Genomic DNA, 25,318 nt, shown 5'->3' on the forward strand with positions numbered 1-25,318 from the left:
ATTTTTTTTTTTGATAAAAAGTTTATAGGATAATACACAAGAAAACAGAGCACTCTGTTTCATAGATGTATACTTTACTATTTTTTTTTTTTTTTTTGCAGTTTTAATGTAAATATTATTAGAAGGGTTAAAATACTATGTTTTGAATAATAAAATAAATATAAAATAAATATAATTTATTTGGGTTATACTTAAATATGGTAAAATTTCAGATTCTCTTATCTCTTATAGAGTACGTATTTGATTTGTTGCTCTGTTTGGGAAAGATATGATAATTCATAATTGGACCCCTTTGTCCATCAATTATTTACGTAGTACTTAAAATTTTACTGTATAATATTTTGCCTATTGTGAAAATAAAAATTATTTACTTCCTCTATCGATATTTAAGGCCTGTTCTCATACAATTATTTTCATTTCAGTTCAGTTCAACTCTAAGTTCAGTTCAGCTCCTAATTTCTCTCTTACTAATAAGTTTAGTTCAGCTCAGTTCAGTTCAGCCAATGAGAACAGACCCTTACTTGACTAATTATTATTGTTTTAGTGCAAATGACTATCAGACAATTAAATTGGACTAGAGTGTACATGTTTTTTTATTTCTCTTTTCAATGTCTCCCTTCCAAAATTGACAAACATTGCAAATGGCACCTTTACTTTTAGTTGCAAAAGTTGATCATGGTGTGTATTGTTTTGGTCACACAAACTCTGAGCCGCAAGAAGAGGAATATTTTGCTTAACATAATTGCATTTTATGTATCTAATCAATTTTTTTATTAGATGACATAAGAAATTTCTATTAATATAATTCTAATGTCTTTTCTAACTTTAGTTTACCCCTTTTTTAAAGTTTGTCGCATGACTTTCATTTTCCATGCCTTAAGTATTGCAAATTTGCAAGTAAGCATATAAGAATGCTCCATAACATAGAGTAGGAAAGAATATAATTATGACTAAGCGTATCCACCCAATAAAGTTAACATTTTATGGAATAGAAGAAGAACTTTTTATTTTTTATTTTATTCATTTCTCTAATTTACATACTTTATTGTACTTCATTGAAGAGCAAAAAAGATGTCGAATTTTTAGATATCTGCTTAACTTTTATTATCTATGTAGAGTGTTTTTTAAAAAAGAATTTTCGTGACAAACTAATAATCAAAGTTGAACAACTCAAAACAAACTTAAGTCATATTACTTTATATTTTTTTAAGAAAACTTGAGTCATACTCTGTATTTGAGTAATGAGTTGATTTTTTTACAATTATAAATTTTTTGTAAAAATAATACGAAGTATAAGTTTATTTGAGTCCTATCTGTGCATAGTCTATGTCTATTACTACGATTTTAATATGAAACTAGTGTGTGGTCCCGGGCGATGCACCGGGTTTTGCTTCGAATATCAATACATATATTATTTGGGCTATAAAATAATAAACTATATAGTTACAAAAAATAAATGGACAATAATAACTAATGAAATCAAATAAACGCTCTGAAATTAATGTACGTCTTGTAAACTACAAATTAAAGTATTAAGAGTATATTATTGAATATGAAGCACAATGAAAAGATAGCAAAGTTGGTAATAACATTACTTTATTTGTTATTGGTCTTGTGTTCAAACCTTGTGATAAACATTTTATTGCAATTGAAACATGTTCATTCATATTACAATGGATGATGTGGCATACTTCTAATACATGTGAAGGGTGCCACGTGGCACATATCTTGTATTAGGAACGCTTTTTAATATATAAAAGTATAGATATTTGGCACACATAAAGACATTTATTGACATGAATGTTATTCCAAGTATTGACTAATAAATTTCCATGATTGTCTCATTCAAATAATTTCAACACGAGAAGACTAAAGTATATTATTTATACGAAAGTATGTATTTATGGGATAACACTACTTAGATGCCTTGGATTAGTAGGATGGTCCTTAAGAGTGATTCACATGTCTTTTTGGTATATTCTTGGTCAACTTTAATTTTTCAAGCCCATATTCTACCTATATTTCTTATATACTTAATAGATTAGTAGCTCTTAGATGACTAAACATTTGTGTAGGTAGAGTTGTAGAGGATAACGGTCCAATTCTTAGTCGGACTGAACTTAAAGGATAATGATCATGTAATTTTAACAATGGGTAAAGCATTCTAAGGGTCTGTTCATATTTACTGAATTGAGCTGAACTGAACTGATTGGAACTGAACTGAACTGAACTGAATTGAGCTGAAATGAATATTTTATGTGAGGGAGAAATTAAGAGCTGAACTGAACTGAACTGATTGGAACTGAACTGAACTGAACTGAATTGAGCTGAAATGAATATTTTATGTGAGGGAGAAATTAAGAGCTGAACTGAACTGAACAGGCCCTAAATTAAAGGGGGAAAGGCTCATGATTTTATATCATTTTGGAATTATCATTGTGATGAAAAGTGGGAAAGCACTTCGTGAATGTTTTTCAATTATGATGCCATGAAAATTATCACTTCATACAAAATAAAATCATCATTTGCTGTTCGAAAGATCTTTCTTGATTTTTTTGGAAGGTGCCTCCTTGTTTGCATCTAAAAATAGATAAACAAAAGGTATCTTGGTGTGGAAGTAAAACGATTCTAACAACAACAACAACAACAATAAGTCTAATATTTTGTGTCTGAAAAACAACTTTAAGATTGGAATTTTTTAATGTGATTATAACTTCTTTAAGCCCATAATACTATACTAAAGAAGTATATTATTGTAATATATAACGGGAGTGACATGAAAAAGTTTATGTTGGGGCTCAAATTGTATATCTAGCTAGCCTATATTAAGCTAGGCTAGAGAAGGCATGCACCCAACCCAACTAGATATTAGCATGTTTGAGTTTGGTGTACACTTTTCTATCCAGAATTAGGCTTGTCCTGCTCCCTTGGTCCAAAATAGGACACTACATCGAAAGTCCAATCTAACTCGTGATCATCTCTATATCAAAGTACTTCTCAAGAATTGTTTCAAAATAATAATAATAATAAAACAGTACTTCTCAAGAATTAATTTTTAATTTGATAAATACATACCACTTGGAGAGAAATAGCATATCACATAATTAAACTTATTAAAACTATTTTAGTCATAAATTGAACAAGACTAATTTTTTTTTGGTTAGAATTTAGACTAATCATTTTTTTTGTTATAATTTTCACTAATATCAATTTAGTTTTCATTCCCCTAAACATGACCAAATTGGCTTGCATCCTCCCTCAAAAAAAAAAAAAAAAAAAAAAGAAAAATTGGCTTGCATCCCATCATCCCAATCATAATGCGCATTTCAAGACCCATAAGGCCCTAAGTGAAACAAAAATAGTGATGATGTTGTTGAATTGATTTACAATTTATTTCAAACCGAGTCGATCCCAACTTGATAATTGCTAGGCCCAACAATGAGATCAAGTATAAATGAAGAGCACAGTTGTATTTACCCGACAAACACAATTTAATGGGGCAACCGCAACACCATTTGGGAAGTCATCTAGTGATTTCCTTTCACTAAAATGAGTCAACTTCTAACCTCAGTTGAATAAAAAAAAAAAAAAAAAACAAAAACAAAATATTGAGTTATGAATATGTTGACGAAGGTAAGATGAAGGATCCTAGTAAATCAGCACCTCTCACGAAGTCACAAGTTTAGCCATCCAGCTTTGCAAGTCAACGCTTGAAAGTATAGAAGGGAGGTAAGAGAATCCCTCTACTCCTAAGCATTTTATAATTAGTGGGGCTTGAACTTGAGTCACGAAATGAGTTTTCCACCAACAAAAAAATCAAGTACTCCGTATTTTTTACTGGGATAAAAGAAGTAAAGGTGAATATCAGAATATACAATAGTTTGACTATGTGATTTGACCCTTTTAATGAGTTTAATCCAGCAACTTTTGTTCATTTTTAAGAGCGTGTGTTCCAATTTCTATCTTTCAACAGTCCTCTGAGTGGTGCTATCCTTGACGCCGATTCTTCACTTTCTCTCTTATACCATCGGAAACTATTTTCCGGCGAATTTTCCGGCATTCGCGCCACCATTGTAAGCCACCTCTCCCTTCTTTCTTATCAATTGTCCGCCTGTTATAAACAAGATAGAAAATTTGTAATCATAGTTTAGAAATCGAGAAATAACTTTACAAATTTTGATACCCAGATTTACGATTTTTTTGTTCTACTGAACTAAACTATGATTCCTGATATGAAATTATAATTAAGACTATGTATTATGATTTTAAACATGTTGGATGTAGTGATTTATGTTACTGTGGAAATTCTTCAATTTGATACTGTATGAATTTGATGTGATATGATTTTAATCAAGTATGATGTTGGTAAAATGGTTATTATCTTTGTACAATTTAATTGAATCATCATGCTCAAACACATCATATTTATCTAATTGCTTTAAGTGGTAATGTTGGACTATCGGCTATCCCAATTAGCACTATTGAAGGGTTTTAAAATTAAATTTATCTTGTGGTTTTTAAGACGAGTCTAGTGGAAAGATTTTTGAGAAATTGATTAGATTTAGGAAGCTGTTATGTTATTGGAATGTTGGTTGTTTATCCATTGTGAGTATTGAATCTAATAAATTATAAAATGCAAATGGAATTTTATGGTTATGTCGATCTTGGATTGTTACTCAATGCTGTAAAACTATGCCTTTGATATGTTTATAAAGCGAGAGTATGGTCATAATTCATTAGTATTGTGTAATGTGTTATGATGTCTTAAGGAGGGGACTTTTGCGGGATGAACATGTCGACTGGTTATTAGGTGCTGATTAATGTTGGCAAAAAGGGCTAATACATGCCCAAAATAATCTTTAATAAAAGAGTTTGGCATGGTAATTAAGATTTTTAGTGGCACTGGCAGTGAAATTACAGTAGGTGCTTGATTGAGTATATGAGAGAATGAAAGTTACAGTATTTAAGTAGATCAAAGATTGCTTGTGGCCTTGTGGGTAGAGAGATAAGAAAACTAGGGTTCTGTCAAAAAAAAAAAATAAAGAATAAAACTAGGGGAAAGCAGAGGGATTAAGAGAAATGAGGTTGATGTGACAGAGAGGGTTGATTTGTATTTAGCTTCATGGAGAAATAAATTTGGGACATCTATATGAGGGAAGTATGAACACCATTGCTGATTGAAGTACATCATTGCAGATTGAATTTGGGTCATGGGTAGGCTATTGTAGACTTGTGTCTGTGTCATTGGAAATGGAGATTGCGGTAATGCCAATGTTTGATCACAGATTGAGATACACAATTATATTTCAGTAGCTCTCAAAATTTCCTTTTATATTATTCATTTCGCGTATGCTTTGGGTTTTAACATATTAAAGTTGGAATTAATGAAATTTTGATATGAGTTTGGTTTGTTAAACAGGTATACTAGAAGACCCCATTAAAGAAAAATGGAGGATGAAGTAGAGCAACAGAGTCAATCAGTAGGTACAAAGTTTCCTATACATTCTCCTTGTTTTTTTTTGGGACTAAGGCTTTGTTGTTGTTTTTGTTGTTGTTGCTGTTCTTTTTCTTCTATGGGAATCAAATTCTCCTATTGCTGTAAGCCTGTAACTTTTATGCCAAATTAGACTTATATATGGGAATTCTGGAGAAGGGAGAGGGTCCTTATGACTTAGACAGATAGGGTTAGTGAAGCTTTGAGTTGAACCTTTTGGGATTGGAGGTAGCATTTTGCTATGGAGTTGTTTTTATTTTTTAATTTGAAAATGATGATGAAACCCAATTATGGACTGTTGGATTAATGGATTATACTATAATGTCATCGAGTGCTGATTCAATAATTTCCAATGTTAAACTTGAGTCAATTCAACGTTGTTTTACTACCAGATTGACAGTTTTATAGTATCTGTAAAGTCATGCTAGGAAATTCTGTAGTACAGTTCTATGAATTATTGATTTTTATACTCCAGAGTTCTATCTTTTTAAATATCTCAGATTGCCGTACTCCTATGTAGGTGAAGATGGAGAGCATGATATTGTTACTGAGAAGGCAGCATTTACTCATGAGGAGCCACATCAAGATGGTAATACCCCCCCAAAATCGGATGCTGAAGTTGAGGTTCTTCACGAGAAAGTTACCAAGCAAATTATTAAGGAAGGCCATGGTGAAAAACCATCCAAGTATTCCACATGCTTTGGTCAGTATTATGTCACAGCCTCCATCATGCTGATTCTGCTGAACATTCAAATTGTTGGAAAATATTTTTTCTAATTGTTCATATAGATGGAATTACTTTCACTTTTCGTTGTGTTAAAGTACCATACTAGTATAGTACCATGTCTTTTTTAACTTGATGACTTGATGTTCTTCTTTTAACAATTTTATTGGTACTTTCAATTTTTATTTTTATTTATTTTTTTATTATTTTTATTATTATTATTTTTATTTATTTTTTAATATTCTTTGTTTTATCTATATATTTAGTCTGGTCTAGAAATTTACCTGTGAAATAAATTGATAAAATTTTGTTTGGCATATCTCCGTTGCTCTAAATTGTGACTGCATGTGTCAATGTTTTATTTTTCCATGACTAGATTTACAATTTCAAATTAAGGTTTTAGTAGCTATTTAGTACTGTACTTGCAGAGAGTAAAATCAGTTTCTCGTTCCTCCCTCCATAGCCCGTATATGATTTTGTATTTCTCCCCTTCTGATAGTGCATTACAGGGCGTGGACTGAGAGCACACAACACAAGTTTGAAGACACATGGCAGGAGCAACGGCCAGTAGAGCTAGTTCTGGGCAAAGGTATCTTCTTTATGTTTGGCTATGAGATAATAGAGTTACTTGTTACAAACTAAATGCTGGTTTATCAACTGTACTTGCTTTGCTTCTGGTGTTTACGAATCAGATTGAACTTCTTTGATGAAGATTACAGTTACTTTAAACTATTGTTTAACTTAGGCACCTAGAATCTATCGCAACCTTACTTTGCTGCAACTGGATGCAAATTAAATTATATGTTTATGAAAAATCCTGCAATGCGTTATAGGACAATGTTTCTGTTTTCTTGCTGAAAGTGAATTTAAGGTTCATGTAGGCACTTAAGGGTCATTGAAAGATTTGAAGGTATGACTTATGACTTAGGAGGCACCGATTTGAAGGTTTATAACACCTGCCACTACTAGCTTGTCTATTACCTAACTATCAAAGAGTGTATACCTGTATGATATAAATCTCATCATCGAAAAGTCTTGAGACCCTAGTAGATACATCTTAGGGTCATATAATGACCTTTTGAACCATATATGACCATTATAGGTTGTCAAAAATGTCCGTGGCAAGCTTCATTTCACGAAATCGATGCAAGTTTATAACGGGTAAAATGGCCGTTTTAAAGCAAATTGGATGGTTCCACCCACCCAATTAGAAACCCGGAGGATATTAGGGACTACGGTAAACATCTCGACAATTTTTATTTCCGGGCAAAAAAAGGTCAAAAAATTCCAAAATTGAAGGCTATTATCCACGCTTTTTGAGGAATTTTTTATGTTACGGGGCCCAGTAGCGAAAAGTCTTGAGATTCTAGGGGATACATCTTAGGGTCATATAATGACGTTTGGAACCATTTATGACCATTATAGGTTGTCAAAAATGTTCGTGGTAGGATTCATTTCACAAAATCGGTGCAAGTTTTGAACGGGTAAATTAATTGTTTTAAAGCAAATTGGATGGTTCCACCCACCCAATTGAACTCGCGGAGGGTATGAGGGACCATGGTAAACATCTCGGCAATTTTTATTTCAAGGCGAAAAAAAGTCAAAAAATTCCAAAATTGAAGACTATTATCCACGCTTTTTGAAGAATTTGATGTTTCGGGCCCGGTGGCGAAAAGTTTTGAGACCCTAGAGGATACATTTAAGGGTCATATAATGACGTTTTGAACCATATATGACCATTATAGGTTGTTAAAAATGTCCGTGGCAAGCTTCAGTTCACGAAATAGGTGCAAGTTTCGAACGGGTAAATTAACCGTATCAAGGAAAATTGGATGGTTCCACCCACCCAATTAGACACCCGGATGGTATTAGAGACCATGGTAAATATCTCGGCAACATTTATTTGCGGGCGAAAAAAGGTCAAAAAAATTTCAAAATTGAAGGCTATATTATCCACGCTTTTTGAGGAATTTTAGATGTCACGAGGTCCGGTGGCGAAAAGTCTTGAGACCCTAGGGGATACATCATAGGGTCATAAAATGACGTTTGGAACCATATATGACCATTATAAAATGTTCGTGGTAGGCCTCATTTCACGAAATCGGTGCAAAGTTTCGAACGGGTAAATTGACTTTAAGGAAAATTGGATGGTTCCACCCACCCAATTGGACTTCCAGAGGGTATGAAGGACCATGGTAAATATTTCGGCAATTTTTATTTCCGGCTGAAAAAGGTCCAAAAAATTCAAAAATTGAAATCGATTATCCACGATTTTTGAAGAATTATTGATGTTACGGGCCAGTGGCGAAAAGTCTTGAGACCTTGGGAGATACATTTTAGGGTCATATAATGACGTTTGGAACCATATATGACCATTATGGATTGTCAAAAATGTCCGTGGTAGGTTTCAGTTTACGAAATCGGTGTAAGTTTCGAACGGGTAAATTGACTGTTTTAAGGCAAATTGGATGGTTCCACCCACCCAATTGGACTCCTAGAGGGTATGAGGGAGCAGGGTAAACATCTTAGCAATTTTTATTTCCGGGCTAAAAAAAAAAATTCCAAAATTGAATGCTATATATTAACAATGCTATTTGAAGAATTTTTTTATGTTACGGGGCCTGGTGGCAAAAAGTCTTGAGACCCTAGGAGATACATTTTAGGGTCATATAATGACGTTTGGAACCATATATGACCATTATAAGTTGTCAAAAATGTCCGTTGTAGGCTTCGGTTCACGAAACTGGTGTAAGTTTCGAATGGGTGAATTGACCGTTTTAAGACAAATTAGATGGTTCCACCCACCCAATTGGACTCCCAGAGGGTATAAAGGACCATGGTAAATATCTCGGCAATTTTTATTTTCGGCCGAAAAAAGGTCAAAAAGTTCCAAAATTGAAGGCTATTATTCACGCTTTTTGAAGAATTTTTGATGTTACGTGGCCTGGTGGCGCGAAAAGGCTTGAGGCCTTAGGGGATAAATCTTAGGGTCATATAATGACGTTTTGAACCATATATGATCATTATATGATGTCAAAAATGTCTGTGGTAAGCTTCAGTTCACGAAATCAGTGTAAGTTTCAAACGGGTAAATTGATAGTTTTAAGGCAAATTGGATGGTTCTACCCACCCAATTAGACTCACGGAGTATATTAGGGACCATGGTAAATATCTCGACAATTTTTATTTCCGGGTAGAAAAGTAATAAAATTCCAAAATTGAAGGCTATTATCCATGTTTTCCGAGGAATTTTTGATGTTATGGTAAAAAGTCTTGAGACCTTAGGGGATACATCTTAGGGTCATATAATGTCGTTTGGAACCATATATGACAATTATTGGTTGTCAAAAATATCCGTGGTAGGATTCAGTTCACGAAATCGATGCAAGTTTATAACCGGTAAATTGACCGTTTTAAAGCAAATTGTATGGTTCCACCCCCTTAATTAGACTTTTAGAGGGTATGAGAGGCCATAGTAAATATTTCAGCAATTTTTATTTTCGGGCGTAAAAAGGTAAAAAAAAATTCCAAAATTGAAGGCTATTATCCACTCTTTTTGAAGAATTTTTTATGTTACCAGGTGGCGAAAAGTCTTGAGACCCAAGCAGATACGTATTAGGGTCATATGATGACGTTTGGAACCATATATGACCATTATAAATTGTCCAAAATGTCCGTGGTAGGCTTTAATTTACGAAATTGGTGTAATTTCGAATGGGTAAATTAACCGTTTTAAGGGAAATCGGATGGTTCCACCCACCCAATTAGACTACTCGTGGAGGGTATTAGGGACCATGGTAAACATCTCGGCAATCTTTTTTTCCGGGCGACTTAAGGTAAAAAAAATTCCGTAATTGAAGGCTATAATCCACGTTTTTTTAGCAATTTTTGATGTTATTGGCCTAGGGGTGAAAAGTCTTGAGATCCTTCGGGATCCATCTTAGGGTTATATAATGACATTTGGAACCAATAATGACCATTATAGGTTGTCAAATATGTTCGTGGTAGGATTTAGTTCACGAAATCGGTACATGTTTCTAATGGGTAAATAGACCGTTTTAAGGCAAATTAGATGGTTACATGGTTCCACCCACCTAATCGGACTTCCAGAGGATATTAGGGACCATGGTAAACATCTCGGCAATTTTTATTTCCCGGCGAAAAAAGGTCAAAAAATTCCAAAATTGAAAGCTGTTATCCACGCGTTATAAGAAATTTTTGATATTATGGGGTCCGATGGCAAAGTCATGAGACCCTAGGGGATACATCTTAGGGTAATATAATGACGTTATTGGTTGTCAAAAATGTCCGTGGTAGGCTTCAATTCAAGAAATCGGTGCAAGGTTTCGAATGGGTAAATTGACCGTTAAGTCAACTAGGATGGTTTCAGCCACCGAATTGAACTCCCGGAGAATATAAGGGATCATGGTAAACAGCTCGACAATTTTTATTTTCGGGCGAAAAAAGGTCAAATAATTCTAAAATTGAAAACTATTATCCACGTTTTTTCGGAATTTTCGATGTTACGGGGCCCAGTGGCGAAAAGTCTTGAGACCTTAGGGGATACATCTTAGGGTCATATAATGACATTTGGAACCATATATGACCATTATAGGTTGTCAAAAATGTCTGTGGTAGGCTTCAGTTCACCAAATCGATGCAAGTTTCGAACAGGTAAATTGACCGTTTTAAGGCAAATTAGATGGTTCCACCCACCCAATTGGACTCCCGGAGGGTATTAGGGTCCATGGTAAATATCTCGGCAATTTTTATTTCTGGGGAAAAAGAGGTTAAAAAATCTAAAAATTGAAGGCTATTATCCACGTTTTTTGAGGAATTTTTTTATGTTATGAGGCCTGGTGGCGAAAAGTTTTAAGACCCTACGGGATACATTTTAGAGTCATATAATGACGTTTGGAACTGTATATGACTATCATAGGTTGTCAAAAATGTCCGTGGTAGGGTTCAGTTCACGAAATCGGTGCAATTTTGAACGGGTAGTTGACCGTTTTATGGCAAGTTGGATGGTTTCACCCACTCAATTGGACTCCCGGAGAGTTTTAAGTACCATGGTAAACATTTCGGCAATTTTTGTTTCCGGGTGAAAAAAAGTCAAAATTTTCATAATTGAAGGCTATAATCCATGCTTTTTTTTAGGAATTTTTCATGTTATGGGTCTAGTGGCAAAAAGTCTTGAGATCCTGGGGGCAGGGTCATATAATGACATTTGGAACCAATAATGACCATTATAGGTTGTCAAAAATGTCCGTGGTAGGCTTCGGTTCACGAAATCAGTGCAAGTTTCTAACGGGTAACTTGCCCGTTTAAAGGGAAATTGGATGGTTCACCTAATTAAACTCCGGAGGGTATTTTCAGGCTATTATCCACGCTTTTTGAGGATTATTTGATGTTATGGGGCCCGGTGGCGTAAAGTGTTTCGACCATAGGGGATACTTCTTAGGTCATATAATGACGTTTGGAACCATATATGACCATTATAGGTAGTCGTCTCAGTTCACGATATGGTGCATGTTTCGAACTGGTAAATTGATCGTTTTAAGGCAAATTGGATGGTTCCACCCACCCAATTGGACTCCGCAAAACGGTAGATTTCGATAGAGAACCAGGGAGGAGTTTGCAGCTATACTTGCTCTCATTCCCGCTCTTAATGTTATTCCTGTTGTATTCAAGACTCACTACTAACACTAGTAGGATAGCTTGTAGAATAAGACAAGCAATTAGTAGTGTGTGGAATAAGCCATGCAAAGTAGTGTGTAGAGTAAGCCAAGTGTTGACTTGGTTGCTTTTGTGGTAGTGTGCTTTGTACACTTTGTAGTTGGTTTGTAGAATAAGCCAAACTTGGTAGAGTGCTATATAAGCTATAGCATGGGTCTTGTTGTAGGATTACTACAAGAATAGTGGTCACACAAGCATTGTAGTTGTGAGGAAATATTACTTACTCTAAGGTATTGAGTGAAAACATAAGAGAGGGAGTAGTAGTTAGTAGCTTGTGAGTGCAAATACTAGAGAACTTGTGAGCTCATTAAGAGTATTTGTAATTGTGGTTTTGTAGCTCAAATTCAATATTGAAATTGTCTTTGAGAAGGGTAACAAAGTTACCTATAAATTGCTTGTGTTGTTTTTATTGTTCTTTGGCATTGTTGTTTATTTTTACTTGTTTTCGGTCCCGAATTCCTAACAATTCCTTTAGGAGTGTATTAGGGACCATGGTAAATATTTCGGTAATTTTTATTTCCGGGCGAAAAAAGATCAAAAAATTCCAAAATTGAAGGTTATTATCTATGCTTTTTGAGGAATTTTTGATGTTACGGGGCCTGGTTGCGAAAGTCTTGAGACCTTAGGGGATACATCTTAGGGTCAAATAATGACGTTTGGAACCATATATGACCATTATAGGTTGTAAAAAATGTCCGTGCTAGGCTTCGGTTCACGAAATCAGTGTAAGTTTCTAATGGGTAAATTGACCGTTTTAAGGGAAATTGGATGGTTCCACCCTCCCAATTGGACTCCCGAAGGGTATTAGGGACCATGGTAAACATATCGGCAATTTTTAATTCCGGGCGAAAAAAGGTCAAAAAATTTCAAAAATGAAGGCTATTATCCACTCGTTTTGAGGATTATTTGATGTTACGGGCCTGGTGGCGAAAAGTGTTTCGACCCTAGGGGATACATCTTAGGGTCATATAATGACATTTTGAACCATATATGACTATTATAGGTTGTCAAAAATGTCTGTGGTAGGTTTTAGTTCACAAAATCGGTGCAAGTTTCTACCGGGTAAATTGACCTTTTTGAGGGAAATTGGATGGTTCCACCTACCTAATTGGACTCCCGGAGGGTATTAAGGGCCATGGTAAACATCTCGGCAATTTTTATTTTCGGGCGAAAAAAGGTCAAAAAATTCCAAAATTGAAGGTTATTTATTATCCATGCTTTTTGAGGATTTTTTGATGTTACGGGGCCTGGTGGCGAAAAGTCTTGAGACCTTGGGGGATACATCTTAGGGTCATATAATGACGTTTGGCTCCCTGTAATCATTGAAATTTGTTGAAGAAAATGTTATCTGATGTGAACAATTGTGGCATTATCTCACTCGTCACAAGCTGTAAATGCAGCAGAGTTAGGGGGCGTTTGGTTCAAATAATGGTATGGGTTTGGAACAAGGAATGAAACCATGGAGTTGGAACTTGATACTTGATTTCATATGTTTGGTTTTTATCTAGGAATGATAGTTTTCCTTTTAATTTTAAACCTAAAGGTATGGGTATGAGCCATACCCACCTCCCCCCTTGGGTTTCAAAAACCCATACCTTGGGGGTTTGAGGTATGGGTTTGAAAAATGAAATTTCAAGAAACAAAAACAAGGTATGGGTTTTGGTCACTCCAAACCCATACCTTATACCTAATATGCTTGAACCAAACACCCCCTTACAGAGTTTCTGAAAGCATTTTAGTTGCAAGTTTTTGTATTTAGTTTAGTTGTTGACCTTAATGATATTCTTCCAGTCATCTGGACTGTAGATATACAATACTGAGCAGGAATTATTGTTTCTTTGACAGAGAAGAAAGAGATGGAAGGCTTAAGAATTGGTATTTCAAGCATGAAGTCTGGAGAACGTGCCCTTATACATGTTGGTTGGGAACTAGGCTATGGAAAAGAAGGAAGCTTCTCCTTTCCTAATGTTCCACCCATGGCAGATATTATTTATGAAGCTGAACTCATTGGTTTCGATGAAACCAAAGAAGTAAGTATGAAATCATCTGACAGATTTAATATTAATCGCGTTGTGTTATCTGGAAGTTGTTTAATTTGCTTTTTAATCTATATATATTAAACTAAATGGCATATGTGATGTAGGGTAAACCACGCAGTGACATGACAGTTGAGGAACGGATTGGTGCTGCAGATCGCAGAAGGATGGATGGCAATGCTTTATTCATGGAAGATAAACCGGAGGAAGCCATACAACAGTATGAAATGGTTACTTCCTTGATCACTGTTATTATATTTTTGTCATGTCTTGTTTTTGCTTCATATTAGATCTCAAAAATCTTATATATATGTGCTATTTCCTGATGCATTAGGCAATAGCATATATGGGAGATGATTTCATGTTCCAGCTTTTTGGAAAGTACCATGATATGGCTTTGGCTGTCAAGAATCCTTGTCATCTCAACATGGCTGCATGTTTTATTAAGCTCAAGCAATATGAGGATGCCATTATGCAATGCGGCATTGTGAGTTCCTTCTCTCATAGTCTTCATTAAAGAGTTAAACTTGTGTTTCCTGATTTGGTAATATAATGCTACCGCCAAGGCATTAAAAAGTTCTGGTAATATTTATTCTACTGGTAGCATTACAGAAAAGCTCTATAGAGATTTTTACTGAGTCTGCAGAACATCCTTTTTTCAATCACAACCTTTTGTGGGTCCGATTGTTTAATACTTCGTGAAAAATTCCTTTCATATGAAATAAGCCTTGATTTTCTGTGCAATCTTCCTTAATTTAGCTTCTCAGCATGATTTTCTATGTTGTTATGCTATACAAAGTATATGCAAGGTTCTGTTAATAAGCATATAAGTCCTGGATCTGTTTTTCTCTTCCTCGTGATATTATCAAACATATTGCTAGCCTCAGATTAGGATATACATATATCCAGTGTTAATGAGGAGTCAGGACCTATATATACGTGTAATTTTGTATCATGCATTTGTGTGGGTGGTACCAAAGACCTGTCTTTGAAAGTGAGGATCTGTGTCTATGTATCATCCATATTTTCCCTTCAAAAGTTTCTCATGGACCAATAGCATGTTAGCAATTCTTCTGTTTTTCTGTATGTATCAAGTTTGAATCCTGAAGAAGTGACAGAAGCTACTATATGACTTATTTTGTTTAGTAGTGAATCCAACGAGCGACGTCAGAGTTTTTTTTTGGATGAACTTAATTCTTCAACCCTTCATTACTACTACTACTGCTACTATGTGTTTATGAAATGTGAAGTATACTTTTAAATAGTTGGTAGTCTTCAGTTATCTGTGCCCCATCTGTTGACACTGAATACTTGCTGGATGATTCACTGTTAGGTCTTAGCTGAGGATGGAAACAATGTGAAAGCTCTGTATAGACGAGGAAAAGCAAGAGCAGAACTTGGGCAAACAGAAGCAGCAAGAGAAGATCTTCTTAAGGCTCGCAAATATGCTCCTACTGACAAAGCAATTGTGAGGGAGTTGCAGTTGCTTGCTGAACATGAAAAGGTTGTCTATCAGAAGCAAAAAGAGATGTACAAAGGCATACTAGGACCAAGACCTGAACCCAAGCCCCAGAAAACCAATTGGTTAGCTTTCTTCTTCCAATGGTTAGTCTCGTTATTCTATAGGATTTTTAATCGTAAAACACAGAAAACTGAGTAAGTTATTTCTGGCTCTTAAAAAAGGTCTGTAGCTAGGTTTCAATCAGGCCAGAATGGTTTTCCGGCCTTTGAATCTGTAACTGTATATCTATATACTAATTACTTTGTACTTGTCATGGAGTATTACTGAGACTTGCTGTTCCATGTATTTGCTACCGTTGTTGAATGAAGCTCGTTTGGTTAAACAGTCTGTCCAAAATCGGTTGACATTCAGTTAGTTATTCTTCTATTCTCTCCCTCAGTTTCTTAAATTTTACAACAGTATGGTATGAGAGTTTCACTTTGTCAAAAAAACAGACATATTTTGCTATCAATAATGATTTCTTCAGTAAACAGATACTGAGACTCAAGGCATTTGGGCGCGTGAGGCAGCACCCTGGTCTAGTGGGCTTATACATTAAAAGGGGATCCGACACAACCAAGGCCTCTGTCCCAATTTAGCTTGCTACCTGATCAAAGTCACAGTTTTATTTCTGGCTCTCAAAAAATGGAATCCTTGCCAAAAAAAATAAAATAGGCAAACTGAATTGGACAAATGAAAAATGAAAATTGGCAAATTAATATGGGACGAAGGGAGTATGCTATTTTGGAAAATAATTCGACTCTCTGTTGACTCAAGTTACTATACAGTACATGTACTATTGTACTAACCTAGTAACTCATCACAAATGACCCAATAACCAGGACTAAGTAAGCGCAAGTGCACGACCCTCAAAGTCATAACTCATCATATGAATTATGAACTGATTATAAGTCTATGAGGATGGACAAGAGCACATGATTATCATTGACAATATGATAATATAGTTTACTATTTATGTGGCATACGTAAATAGGGTCCATTGTGATACTTATTCGTGAACAAGTCAATTATGACTGAAATTTCTTAGTTGAAAGTGTTATTGTTATGATAAGAGCACAATTGTACGTACCTCACATCTCACAATTGCCACCTTCTTGCATTAAACCTAGAAATAATAAACCCAGCCCCAATAAATATATATCCTGACAAATTCTAATCAAACAATAAATACCTTGCTAGCCAAAGAAAATTTTACTCCATTCACATGATCAAAAAGTCCGCCATTTTGGTTGAAGTAGCTAGGTTTGCGTAATGACCCATCAAAATTATTATATCAGGCGAAACCGAAAAGTGATTTCACACATATTTAACATTTGTTAGGAAGTTTATAGATCATTATTAAAATTAATTAGACGTAATAAAACTAACTAAACACGTAGATGTAAAATTAAATTGCATTAGGTTTTAATTTAAAAATAATGACAAATGCTACTGTTGTCGCTATCTTTAAACGTTCTACATCTTGTGAAAATGGCTTGGAGTGATTGATCTACTCCAATATCACTTGAATGAAATTGCTAGAGGAGGATTGTGATGCGGAACATCGGCCTTAAATTATTGGTTTATGAAGTGGACAGAATCACTTGGAAAAATCAATAACTAATTTTGAAAATGATAAGATATTGTATAACAATTAAGAACATTCTAGATATGGGCACTGATCCTATGTCCTGATTTTCATTTAATATTTCCTGCATTTTTATATCTCTTGCTAGCACTTTTGGGTTGGTATATGAGTTACATAACATATTGAAATCCAAGAAGACCAAGATCATGCAACATCAAAATTATTATCATAATTATTATGGAGTATTATTATATAACAAATTGTTATTAATTATTATTATTATTATTATCATTATTGTTGGTAGCAGCGCAAAAATGTGGTTAGATTGAGAGGGAAAAATTGGGAGATCGATAATAGTTAATTAGTTGATGAATTTTCCTCATACACACATGCTAACATGATTACATGTATATATATTTATTATTTTTCTCTGCCTACCACCCAATTGGGTAGTTGAGATTTTAACTATTAAATGTTGTTGTTTTATGAGGCACATATGACATCAACAATATGAAGCTAGCCTCTCATATATGAAACAATATAGCAAATTTTCATCAATGTAAGATTGATGTACTTAATTAGATACAGTTGTCTATAATTTTATAAACCATCATGATTTGAGAATTCATCGTATATTGTTTGCCAATATATTTTTTATATAAGCGTAGTTAGCTTTTTGATAATAATGCAAGAAGATACTTGTTCATACCTTCAAAAAACAAATAATACGGTGTATTAAATATGAAGTATATATTAACTTGTAATCGTATTTTATATGTATGTATTTGTCCTAATGAATGTCTCATCCATGACTCTTGCTCTACATCTAAATATCTAATTGTCGTAAACCTATTGTGGTTATTCTTGTCTTAGCATTATATTGACGCGGTTTTCTCTAACATATCTTGTACAACGTTTTTGCATGTATGGTTATGGTTATGGTTATGGAAACGAATAAGTCAGTCTAAGCATGAAATTGTTTACTATTACACAAGTCTACTCAACGGTTCAAGATTTTCACTCATAAATTGCCTTCCCCCCTAATTGCCATGCAAGAAAGGACCAAAATGTCCTCCAGTATCACAAAAACAGCTGGAGACCTAGAAGGTATTCAGCTAGAAAAACACTAGTATTACACAAGTCAACTACTGTACTCTATTGGTCCCTTTTTATCTGCCCTAATTATAGGGACCATGAAATATTACTAGAAAATGAAACAATTTGAAAGAGACTAATTTGAATGGGAAAAAGAAGTAATATCTTAGAGACAAAGGAGAGAAAATCACAGACATTTTTGAGAGTTTTACAAATTATTGGTAGGTTTTTTATGATTTTAAACTAATTTTAAAATTTCGGAAGCACCCTGCACATTCATTTTTATTTTGGAAAAAAATCTCCAAAATTGATGGACGTAGATGGTTTCAAATAAATTTCCAAAATTGATGGACGTAGATGGTTTCAAATAAATTTCCAAAATTGATGGACGTAGATGGTTTCAAATAAAGTTGAGCAACCCTCCACTTTGCTACTTAGTTAACAATTTAGCTTATTACAAATATGTCTTTCCATCAATGTAGGCCACCATAAACCTTTATGTGACTAAGTAATGGACGTAGATGGTTTCGAATAAATTTTTTTCGTAATGATTGTAGGATGCATCAATACTTGAATTTTCGACAACTTGTTCCAAAAATCTTTGAAAGCTATTTTATCTTGTGTATTATAGACTTCATGCAACATTAGGCAACATTTTCAAGTTAAGCATCATTCAAGATGACTCCCCATCCACCGACCTTAGGTGACCTTTTTTTTTGTTTTGTTTTTTAAATGTTTGAAACCATCTAATTCATGCCTTAGTCATGCCGCCTTATCTTATGATATATACTTTATCCTGCCTTGGCCCATGTACGTTCATGAGCTAATGCCTCACCTCTTCGAAAATGCCCCTAAGATAAGCCAAATCTTTTTTTTAAAGAATGTGCTAATAAAGTATCTCCAATAATGGCAAGATACAAAGTATATAGTAACTTGGAGTACCATATATGGTTTTCATGTTCAAGCATTAAAAGCAACAATGTTTTTTTTACTAAGTTCACAATGGTTACTTAGCTACACTACTACCTTGTAGCTAAGTAATTTCCTTATTTATTTCATTGTGAAGCATATTTCAACCACAAGTAATTTTGCTACTTCGTTAAAAATAAGTAATTGCTTGCTTAAATTTTTTAAATTGTGCATAATTTGCTAGCAACTCCTTTATACATTTCATTAGAAATGATCAAAATTGTTAACTCGTTTGAGTTAAATCTTCACCAGATTTGGTGCCGCCTTAAATGTGCACTGCCCTTTTCATTAAATTTGTGCCCCACAAAGACAGAGACCTATCTATCTTTGTGGACAACCAATTATATGCATTGCTTCATGTTTATTATACAATTGCAAATTTGAAAAGCTAGCAACAATGTGCATTTAATTACATCACCCAATTGACATCTGAATTTTCATCACAAGTACTACTACTTGTTACGGAGTACAAGCTAAATTTTAATTGGATCATTTGTGATTATTGTCAAGAATTACTCATGCTAATAAGCAAGCATTTCTTGTAATTACTTATTATTGAATATGAGTCATACGTAAGCTGTTCTTGGCATGTTTGACTAGTGTTCGAAAATTAATTGGACATGTAATAAAAGAGAAAGTGTTCATTTTTGTATTCTCTTACATATGTCAATTTTATATAAAAGTAAACGACAACTTGAAGAGGGTACTTGCTATATAAGAAAAAATTGTGTGAAAACATGTACAATTATTTGCATGGAAGATAATTTTTCAAATCCAAACAATTTCACCGCCGGCCTTATTAATGCCTACTTACATCTTTATTCCTCAACTATTAACTACTTAGTTTCATGTAAAAAGTAATGTCAAGATCGTATATACAAGACTTTTAGTTTCAGCAAGATTATTGATAGTTTTTAGCTATGCTTCCCTTAGCTTGTGTGAAAGTACACCATTTTATAGTGTACTAGCTTCTTGCAAATAGGGGTATGGATTTAGATATATAGATTGGGTCATTGGGAGAATAATGCAAAATTCAATCCCCAAAATATCAATGCATAAAAAGAATAATTGTTAAGCTACTTATCATATTTTAGGTGTGATATATACCAACTAATGAAGACCTAGATCCAAATCCAATATCAATATGGCATATATGCCTCTTAATACACCAAAGAAAAATGACAAAATTACTTCTATGAAAAGAATTAACTTCCTAATAAGGTTGTGGCTCTTGCAATTAGTGTTTAATGTCTCAACCAACTATTTGACAAATTCGCATTTTTGTATCCGACATTCACATATACTTCCGTTTTATATTATTACGAGAAGTTATATAGTTTACCCCATCTTAAAGAGTGAACTCAAGATTTCTTTACCCCGCTCTACTTTCTCCCTAAAATACCCTCCTTTTCTTCAAGACGCGTTGAAAATGCCCCTTCATATCCAATCCCTTGATGGACTACTAAAAAATTCCTGCCAATTGTACGTGTATCTGAAATTCTAGAAGTTGTAAAACAAACAACGAACTCCATGTACAAGAAGTTTAAAGCTTGGTCATTTACAACAACCAAATTAAATTACACATACAAACAAAACAAGTTCAAATTTTACCACCTCATGTGTCAACTTGCTTCAATTATATAACACACTTACATTACATAATATACATTTAACATGCATGCACATTTGCTTGACCAAATTACTGGCTTAACTCAAATCTACAGAAAAGTCAGTCATAAATATATCAAAAGTGATTATTATTGACTTTTATTATCTTCTTCTGTCATATAATAACTGAGATTTCCATCAGAAAAATGACCAACCAAATTAATCGGTTATGACCGACAAGAAATATAACATATAGTTTCTACATTATTCTCTAAACCAATGTATATTGGTCATTCTAGTTCATATACCATGGAAAAAACAGAGAAAATAACAGCTTTTAATAATAAAGTCAAAAAAAAATATATATTATTTTAGGACCTAAATATAGAGAAATATTAAATATATCTATAGAATAAAATACACATTTACTACACTGGTATATCTCAAGGACAAGTTATGAATGGAGAACATTTGATCCACGTACTAAATGTATGACCATTTCCCTAGAAAGAAAATAATTTTACCAAAATAAATAAATAAAAAAATGAAGAAAATGACAGGATGTAGGGGAGACAAGTCTAGCTCACAATGCAAGTGCAAGCCTTTTGAACCAACTTCAACAATTAACAACCCACAATCAATAGCCTCCAAAGATTTTGTGTAATCAAGTAGTGTTTAAAGTAATAATACGAGGCGATACCGAGAAATTATAAATATGAGAGGGAGAAGGGCAAGGAGAAGGAGCTCAATGTGCATTAAGCATGCTTACTAGAATCTAGCTTGCAATAATCTTTAGATGAATGTGTCACAAAAAAAGCTAAATGTTGTTGAACAATAATTACCTTATTTTGTGACTAAGTGTAAGGGAAGATCTTTTTACCTCTAAGAAAATTGCACTAAAATTTCTTTGTGCTAGCTGCATTGGCGTTACGAGTTATTTAAAGACGAGTAGTTGCCTCCCATTATATTTTGTTGCTTCTTCACAAAATTTATAACCTTCAGATTACCTTGCTCATGGATTCTGAGTGTCGTAAATTCGCCTTCATTTTCATTCTTGGAGTTTCATTCTTTTATGCTTCTTTTGCTGAGAAAGGTATGTATACATACACTTTGATCCTTCTATCTCTTTATATTTTCATTACTTAAAAATGAAATGGTAAAATAATTGTTGTGTGACGACCTAACTTTTTATTTAACAAAAACCTTATAGTATATGGTTAATGTGACAAGAAACATGAATAATACTACTCATTTCATTTTTGTGATTACACAAAACTATTAATCTTTCATATCATATGGTTGAGTTAATATATTTTTTTTCTATGTTGCAGCCCCACATTTTTCCTTTGTGAAACCAGCAACATTGGCTCCTGCAGTTTCCTACTTTGATTACATAGTTGTTGGTGGAGGAACAGCAGGGTGTTCACTAGCAGCAACTCTCTCAGATGGAGCAACCGTCTTATTGTTAGAGCGAGGAGGAGTACCTTATGGGAACAAGAATGTCGAAGATATAGGCTCATTCGGAGCAAATCTTGCTAATGTTTCTCCATCTTCGCCGTCACAAGGATTTGTATCAGAAGACGGTGTCTTAAACGCCCGTGCTCGTGTCCTAGGAGGAGGATCCGCCATCAATGCCGGGTTCTACACAAGGGCTCCTCCTGAGTTTGTGGCGAAGGTTGGATGGGATTACGGTTTAGTGAATCAGTCGTATGCTTGGGTTGAGAGGAAGGTGGCATTTGAGCCACCAATGCTGCAGTTTCAGACTGCGGTTAAAGATGGATTGCTGCAGGCAGGTGTGCAGCCTTATAATGGATTTACCTATGACCATATTCGGGGCACCAAATTTGGAGGGACTATATTTGATAACAATGGTCACAGACATACAGCTGCTGATTTGCTAGAGTATGCTGATCCTCGAAGAACTACGGTTTATCTGTATGCTGTAGCTCAGAAAATCTTGTTCAGCAGAAGAGGTAAGACTGATATGTTTTTTTTTATCTTTTCAGTACAAAAAATAGTTAGATTAGTAACTATAAGATCTCTGCAAGCAGTTCTGTTTATGTTTCTTCCGTCAACTTGGGACTCTTCATTTCAATTCAAGTACCCGTGTCAGATCCTCAACCTTCTAACAATTTATTTTAGACCAAAATCAAGGAGTCTGTCATAGAAAGTTGGCGAATTTGGCACTTAAATACATACCTGAGTCCAAGTAACATGGTGTCTCCTTATATTCATGTGAAGCACACGAAGTTCAGGTTTAGCTCTGAACATAAGTATAAAATTTATATTACCCCTGGCCCTGCAGTGTTGGAGAAACCATTTTTATTACTTTGATAGAATTACTTGTTTATTGATTCACTGAGACAAAATTTGCCTAGATCTAGAGACTGAAAATTCGAAGATCTAGAGACTGCAATATAGGACTAAAACAGATATAATAGGCTATCAGAGTCCAGAGAGGAGGTTTAACATAATGTTTTAGGTCTCATTTTAGACATCCTACCTCTAAGAAGAGCTAATAGATAAACAAAAGACTATATAGAACCTTACTGATTGAGAATGCAGTAGCAGCGACATTTTTTGATCGTATCGGTGTTTATGCAGAACTTGGAAAGCCCAGAGCTTATGGAGTAATATTCAAGGATTCAGTTGGAATTGTGCACAAAGCATTTCTACGACCAGGAGCCGCGAATGAGGTGATTTTATCAGCAGGTGCACTTGGAAGTCCACAATTGCTGATGTTGAGTGGGGTTGGACCAGCTACTGAGCTTATGCTTCATGGTATCGAAGTAGTGTTGGACCAGCCTCAGGTGGGACAAGGAATGGCTGATAATCCCATGAATCTGTTGTTCATTCCTTCACCTATTAGTGTGGAAACATCGCTAATTCAAGCTGTAGGCATCACTGAGTTTGGTAGTTTCATTGAAGCAGCAAGTGGCTCAAGCAATGTACGGGCTTTCATGCAGAACCTTCCTTCAGCTGCTCAGATGCTGGCTTCCCAGGTTTGAGGCCCCTAAACCTCCTGTATTCAATTGAAGTATTTCATCAATAGATATGATGATGTTGATATCTGACCTCGAGTTTATAAATTAAGTAGATAAAGGTTCAAATACTAAGTTTCATATCACAGCATGTGAAGCAATGCTGTATTTCAACTTTTCAAGTATACATTAAAAGCATGAATATATGTCACAGCTCCACATCCATAATTAAAGATCATATTTTATGTTGGAGGATAACATTTTTAAAAGCACACAAAAGATGAGTAGCTACTAAAAGGAAATATATTCTTCCATCATATAATATATATAAAGCAATTCTGAAACTGATGCAGAAGTCAGGTAATAGTGAGATGTAAGATATTTTTGTACATATATATCATTTCGATTTTCGAAAGACAATTGATAAGAGTGATCTAGAATTATGATCGTTAGTGACATGAAGAATATTACATAAATGTCATAACATTCAATATTATACAATATTATAAAGTTTATTGGATATATGGAAACTAACAGAGGATATTGTTGAATATGTGCAGGCTAGCCAATCATCTGATGGACCTAATGTGATAACTACACAAGGAGACTTGGATACAGCCATTGAATACATGCATTCTCTTTTAAACGGAACCATTCATGGTGGTTGTATCCTAGAAAAGATTGCTGGTCCGCGCTCTTCAGGATATTTGCATCTAGCAACCGTAGATCCAAATGACAATCCTGCTGTTAGATTCAACTACTTCCAAGATCCAGACGACCTTCAAAGGTGTGTTATGGGAATGGAGACAATAATAAAGGTCATAGAATCAGATTCCTTCTCAAAGTTCCGTGTACCAGGAATGACTACACAAGCACTTATAAACATCGTGGTCAATTTCCCTCTAAACTTAAGGCCAAGGCATTTTTCCACTGCACTTTCATTGGAACAGTTTTGCATTGATACAGTATTGAGTATATGGCATTATCATGGAGGTTGTCAAGTTAATAAAGTTGTCGATAAGGACTATAAGGTTCTTGGCACGGTAGGATTAAGGGTTGTCGATGGGTCTACATTCTATGACTCGCCAGGGACCAATCCTCAAGCCACAGTGATGATGCTCGGAAGGTATATATGTTCCCAATGATCGATCACCCCCTACTCATAATCAATTTATAAGTTCTCCTATATGGTAAATTTTTCTGTTCCTGTTTTCTTACTATAATATCTTTGCATTGCAGATATATGGGACAAAGGATATTAGCACAAAGACGATAAGACTCAAAGAAAAGAAACCACAAGAAAACATGATTCTTTGTTAAAAGCAACCAAAAGAATACATGATTCTTTGTTTTGTAAAACCTTACATTTGATTGTTTATAATGTATGGTTTGAGCTAAATTAGCTCTTACAAAACATACGACCTACTTTTTTACAAAAATAAATCATATTCAACGAACAAATATAGTTTGTATTTTGTAATGTTAGATCACAGGATCAAGTACATGTAAATTCAATTCAAATGTTTGGCTAAATTAGACCCTCTCTTGTAGCCTCTCTGGCAATCAATTTACTGAAATTGCTTAAA

The 25,318-nt window shown here is 34.4% G+C and overlaps 2 protein-coding genes across 2 annotated transcripts; both read left to right on the top strand.

The window, feature by feature from the left end:
* The first annotated feature begins 3,951 nt into the window (after window positions 1-3,951).
* On the top strand, window positions 3,952-15,834 carry LOC145608399 (peptidyl-prolyl cis-trans isomerase FKBP42-like). Its single transcript, XM_081664009.1, has 8 exons — window positions 3,952-4,073; window positions 5,420-5,484; window positions 6,015-6,197; window positions 6,718-6,807; window positions 13,800-13,984; window positions 14,098-14,220; window positions 14,325-14,477; window positions 15,324-15,834. The coding sequence occupies exons 2-8, from the start codon at window positions 5,448-5,450 to the stop codon at window positions 15,648-15,650; spliced, it is 1,098 nt and encodes a 365-aa protein (XP_081520135.1). The 5' UTR covers window positions 3,952-4,073; window positions 5,420-5,447; the 3' UTR covers window positions 15,651-15,834.
* Window positions 15,835-21,366: 5,532 nt separating this feature from the next.
* LOC145608528 (protein HOTHEAD-like) lies at window positions 21,367-25,318 on the top strand. Its single transcript, XM_081664143.1, has 5 exons — window positions 21,367-21,844; window positions 22,083-22,724; window positions 23,356-23,753; window positions 24,293-24,858; window positions 24,972-25,318. The coding sequence occupies exons 1-5, from the start codon at window positions 21,766-21,768 to the stop codon at window positions 25,006-25,008; spliced, it is 1,722 nt and encodes a 573-aa protein (XP_081520269.1). The 5' UTR covers window positions 21,367-21,765; the 3' UTR covers window positions 25,009-25,318.

The sequence above is a fragment of the Chenopodium album genome, chromosome 23 (genome assembly GCF_948465745.1).
Source record: "Chenopodium album chromosome 23, dcCheAlbu1.1, whole genome shotgun sequence".
Taxonomy (NCBI): domain Eukaryota; kingdom Viridiplantae; phylum Streptophyta; class Magnoliopsida; order Caryophyllales; family Amaranthaceae; genus Chenopodium; species Chenopodium album.

Bases quoted from the DNA above. Each gene is read 5' to 3' on its own strand.
- LOC145608399 (XM_081664009.1), top strand. From the start codon at position 5,448: ATGGAGGATGAAGTAGAGCAACAGAGTCAATCAGTAG. The intron at 6,808-13,799 runs GTATCTTCTTTA...TTTCTTTGACAG, and splicing joins AGAGCTAGTTCTGGGCAAAG to AGAAGAAAGAGATGGAAGGC. The intron at 14,221-14,324 runs GTTACTTCCTTG...CTGATGCATTAG, and splicing joins CCATACAACAGTATGAAATG to GCAATAGCATATATGGGAGA.
- LOC145608528 (XM_081664143.1), top strand. From the start codon at position 21,766: ATGGATTCTGAGTGTCGTAAATTCGCCTTCATTTTCATTCTTGGAGTT. The intron at 21,845-22,082 runs GTATGTATACAT...TCTATGTTGCAG, and splicing joins TGCTTCTTTTGCTGAGAAAG to CCCCACATTTTTCCTTTGTG. The intron at 24,859-24,971 runs GTATATATGTTC...TTTGCATTGCAG, and splicing joins ACAGTGATGATGCTCGGAAG to ATATATGGGACAAAGGATAT.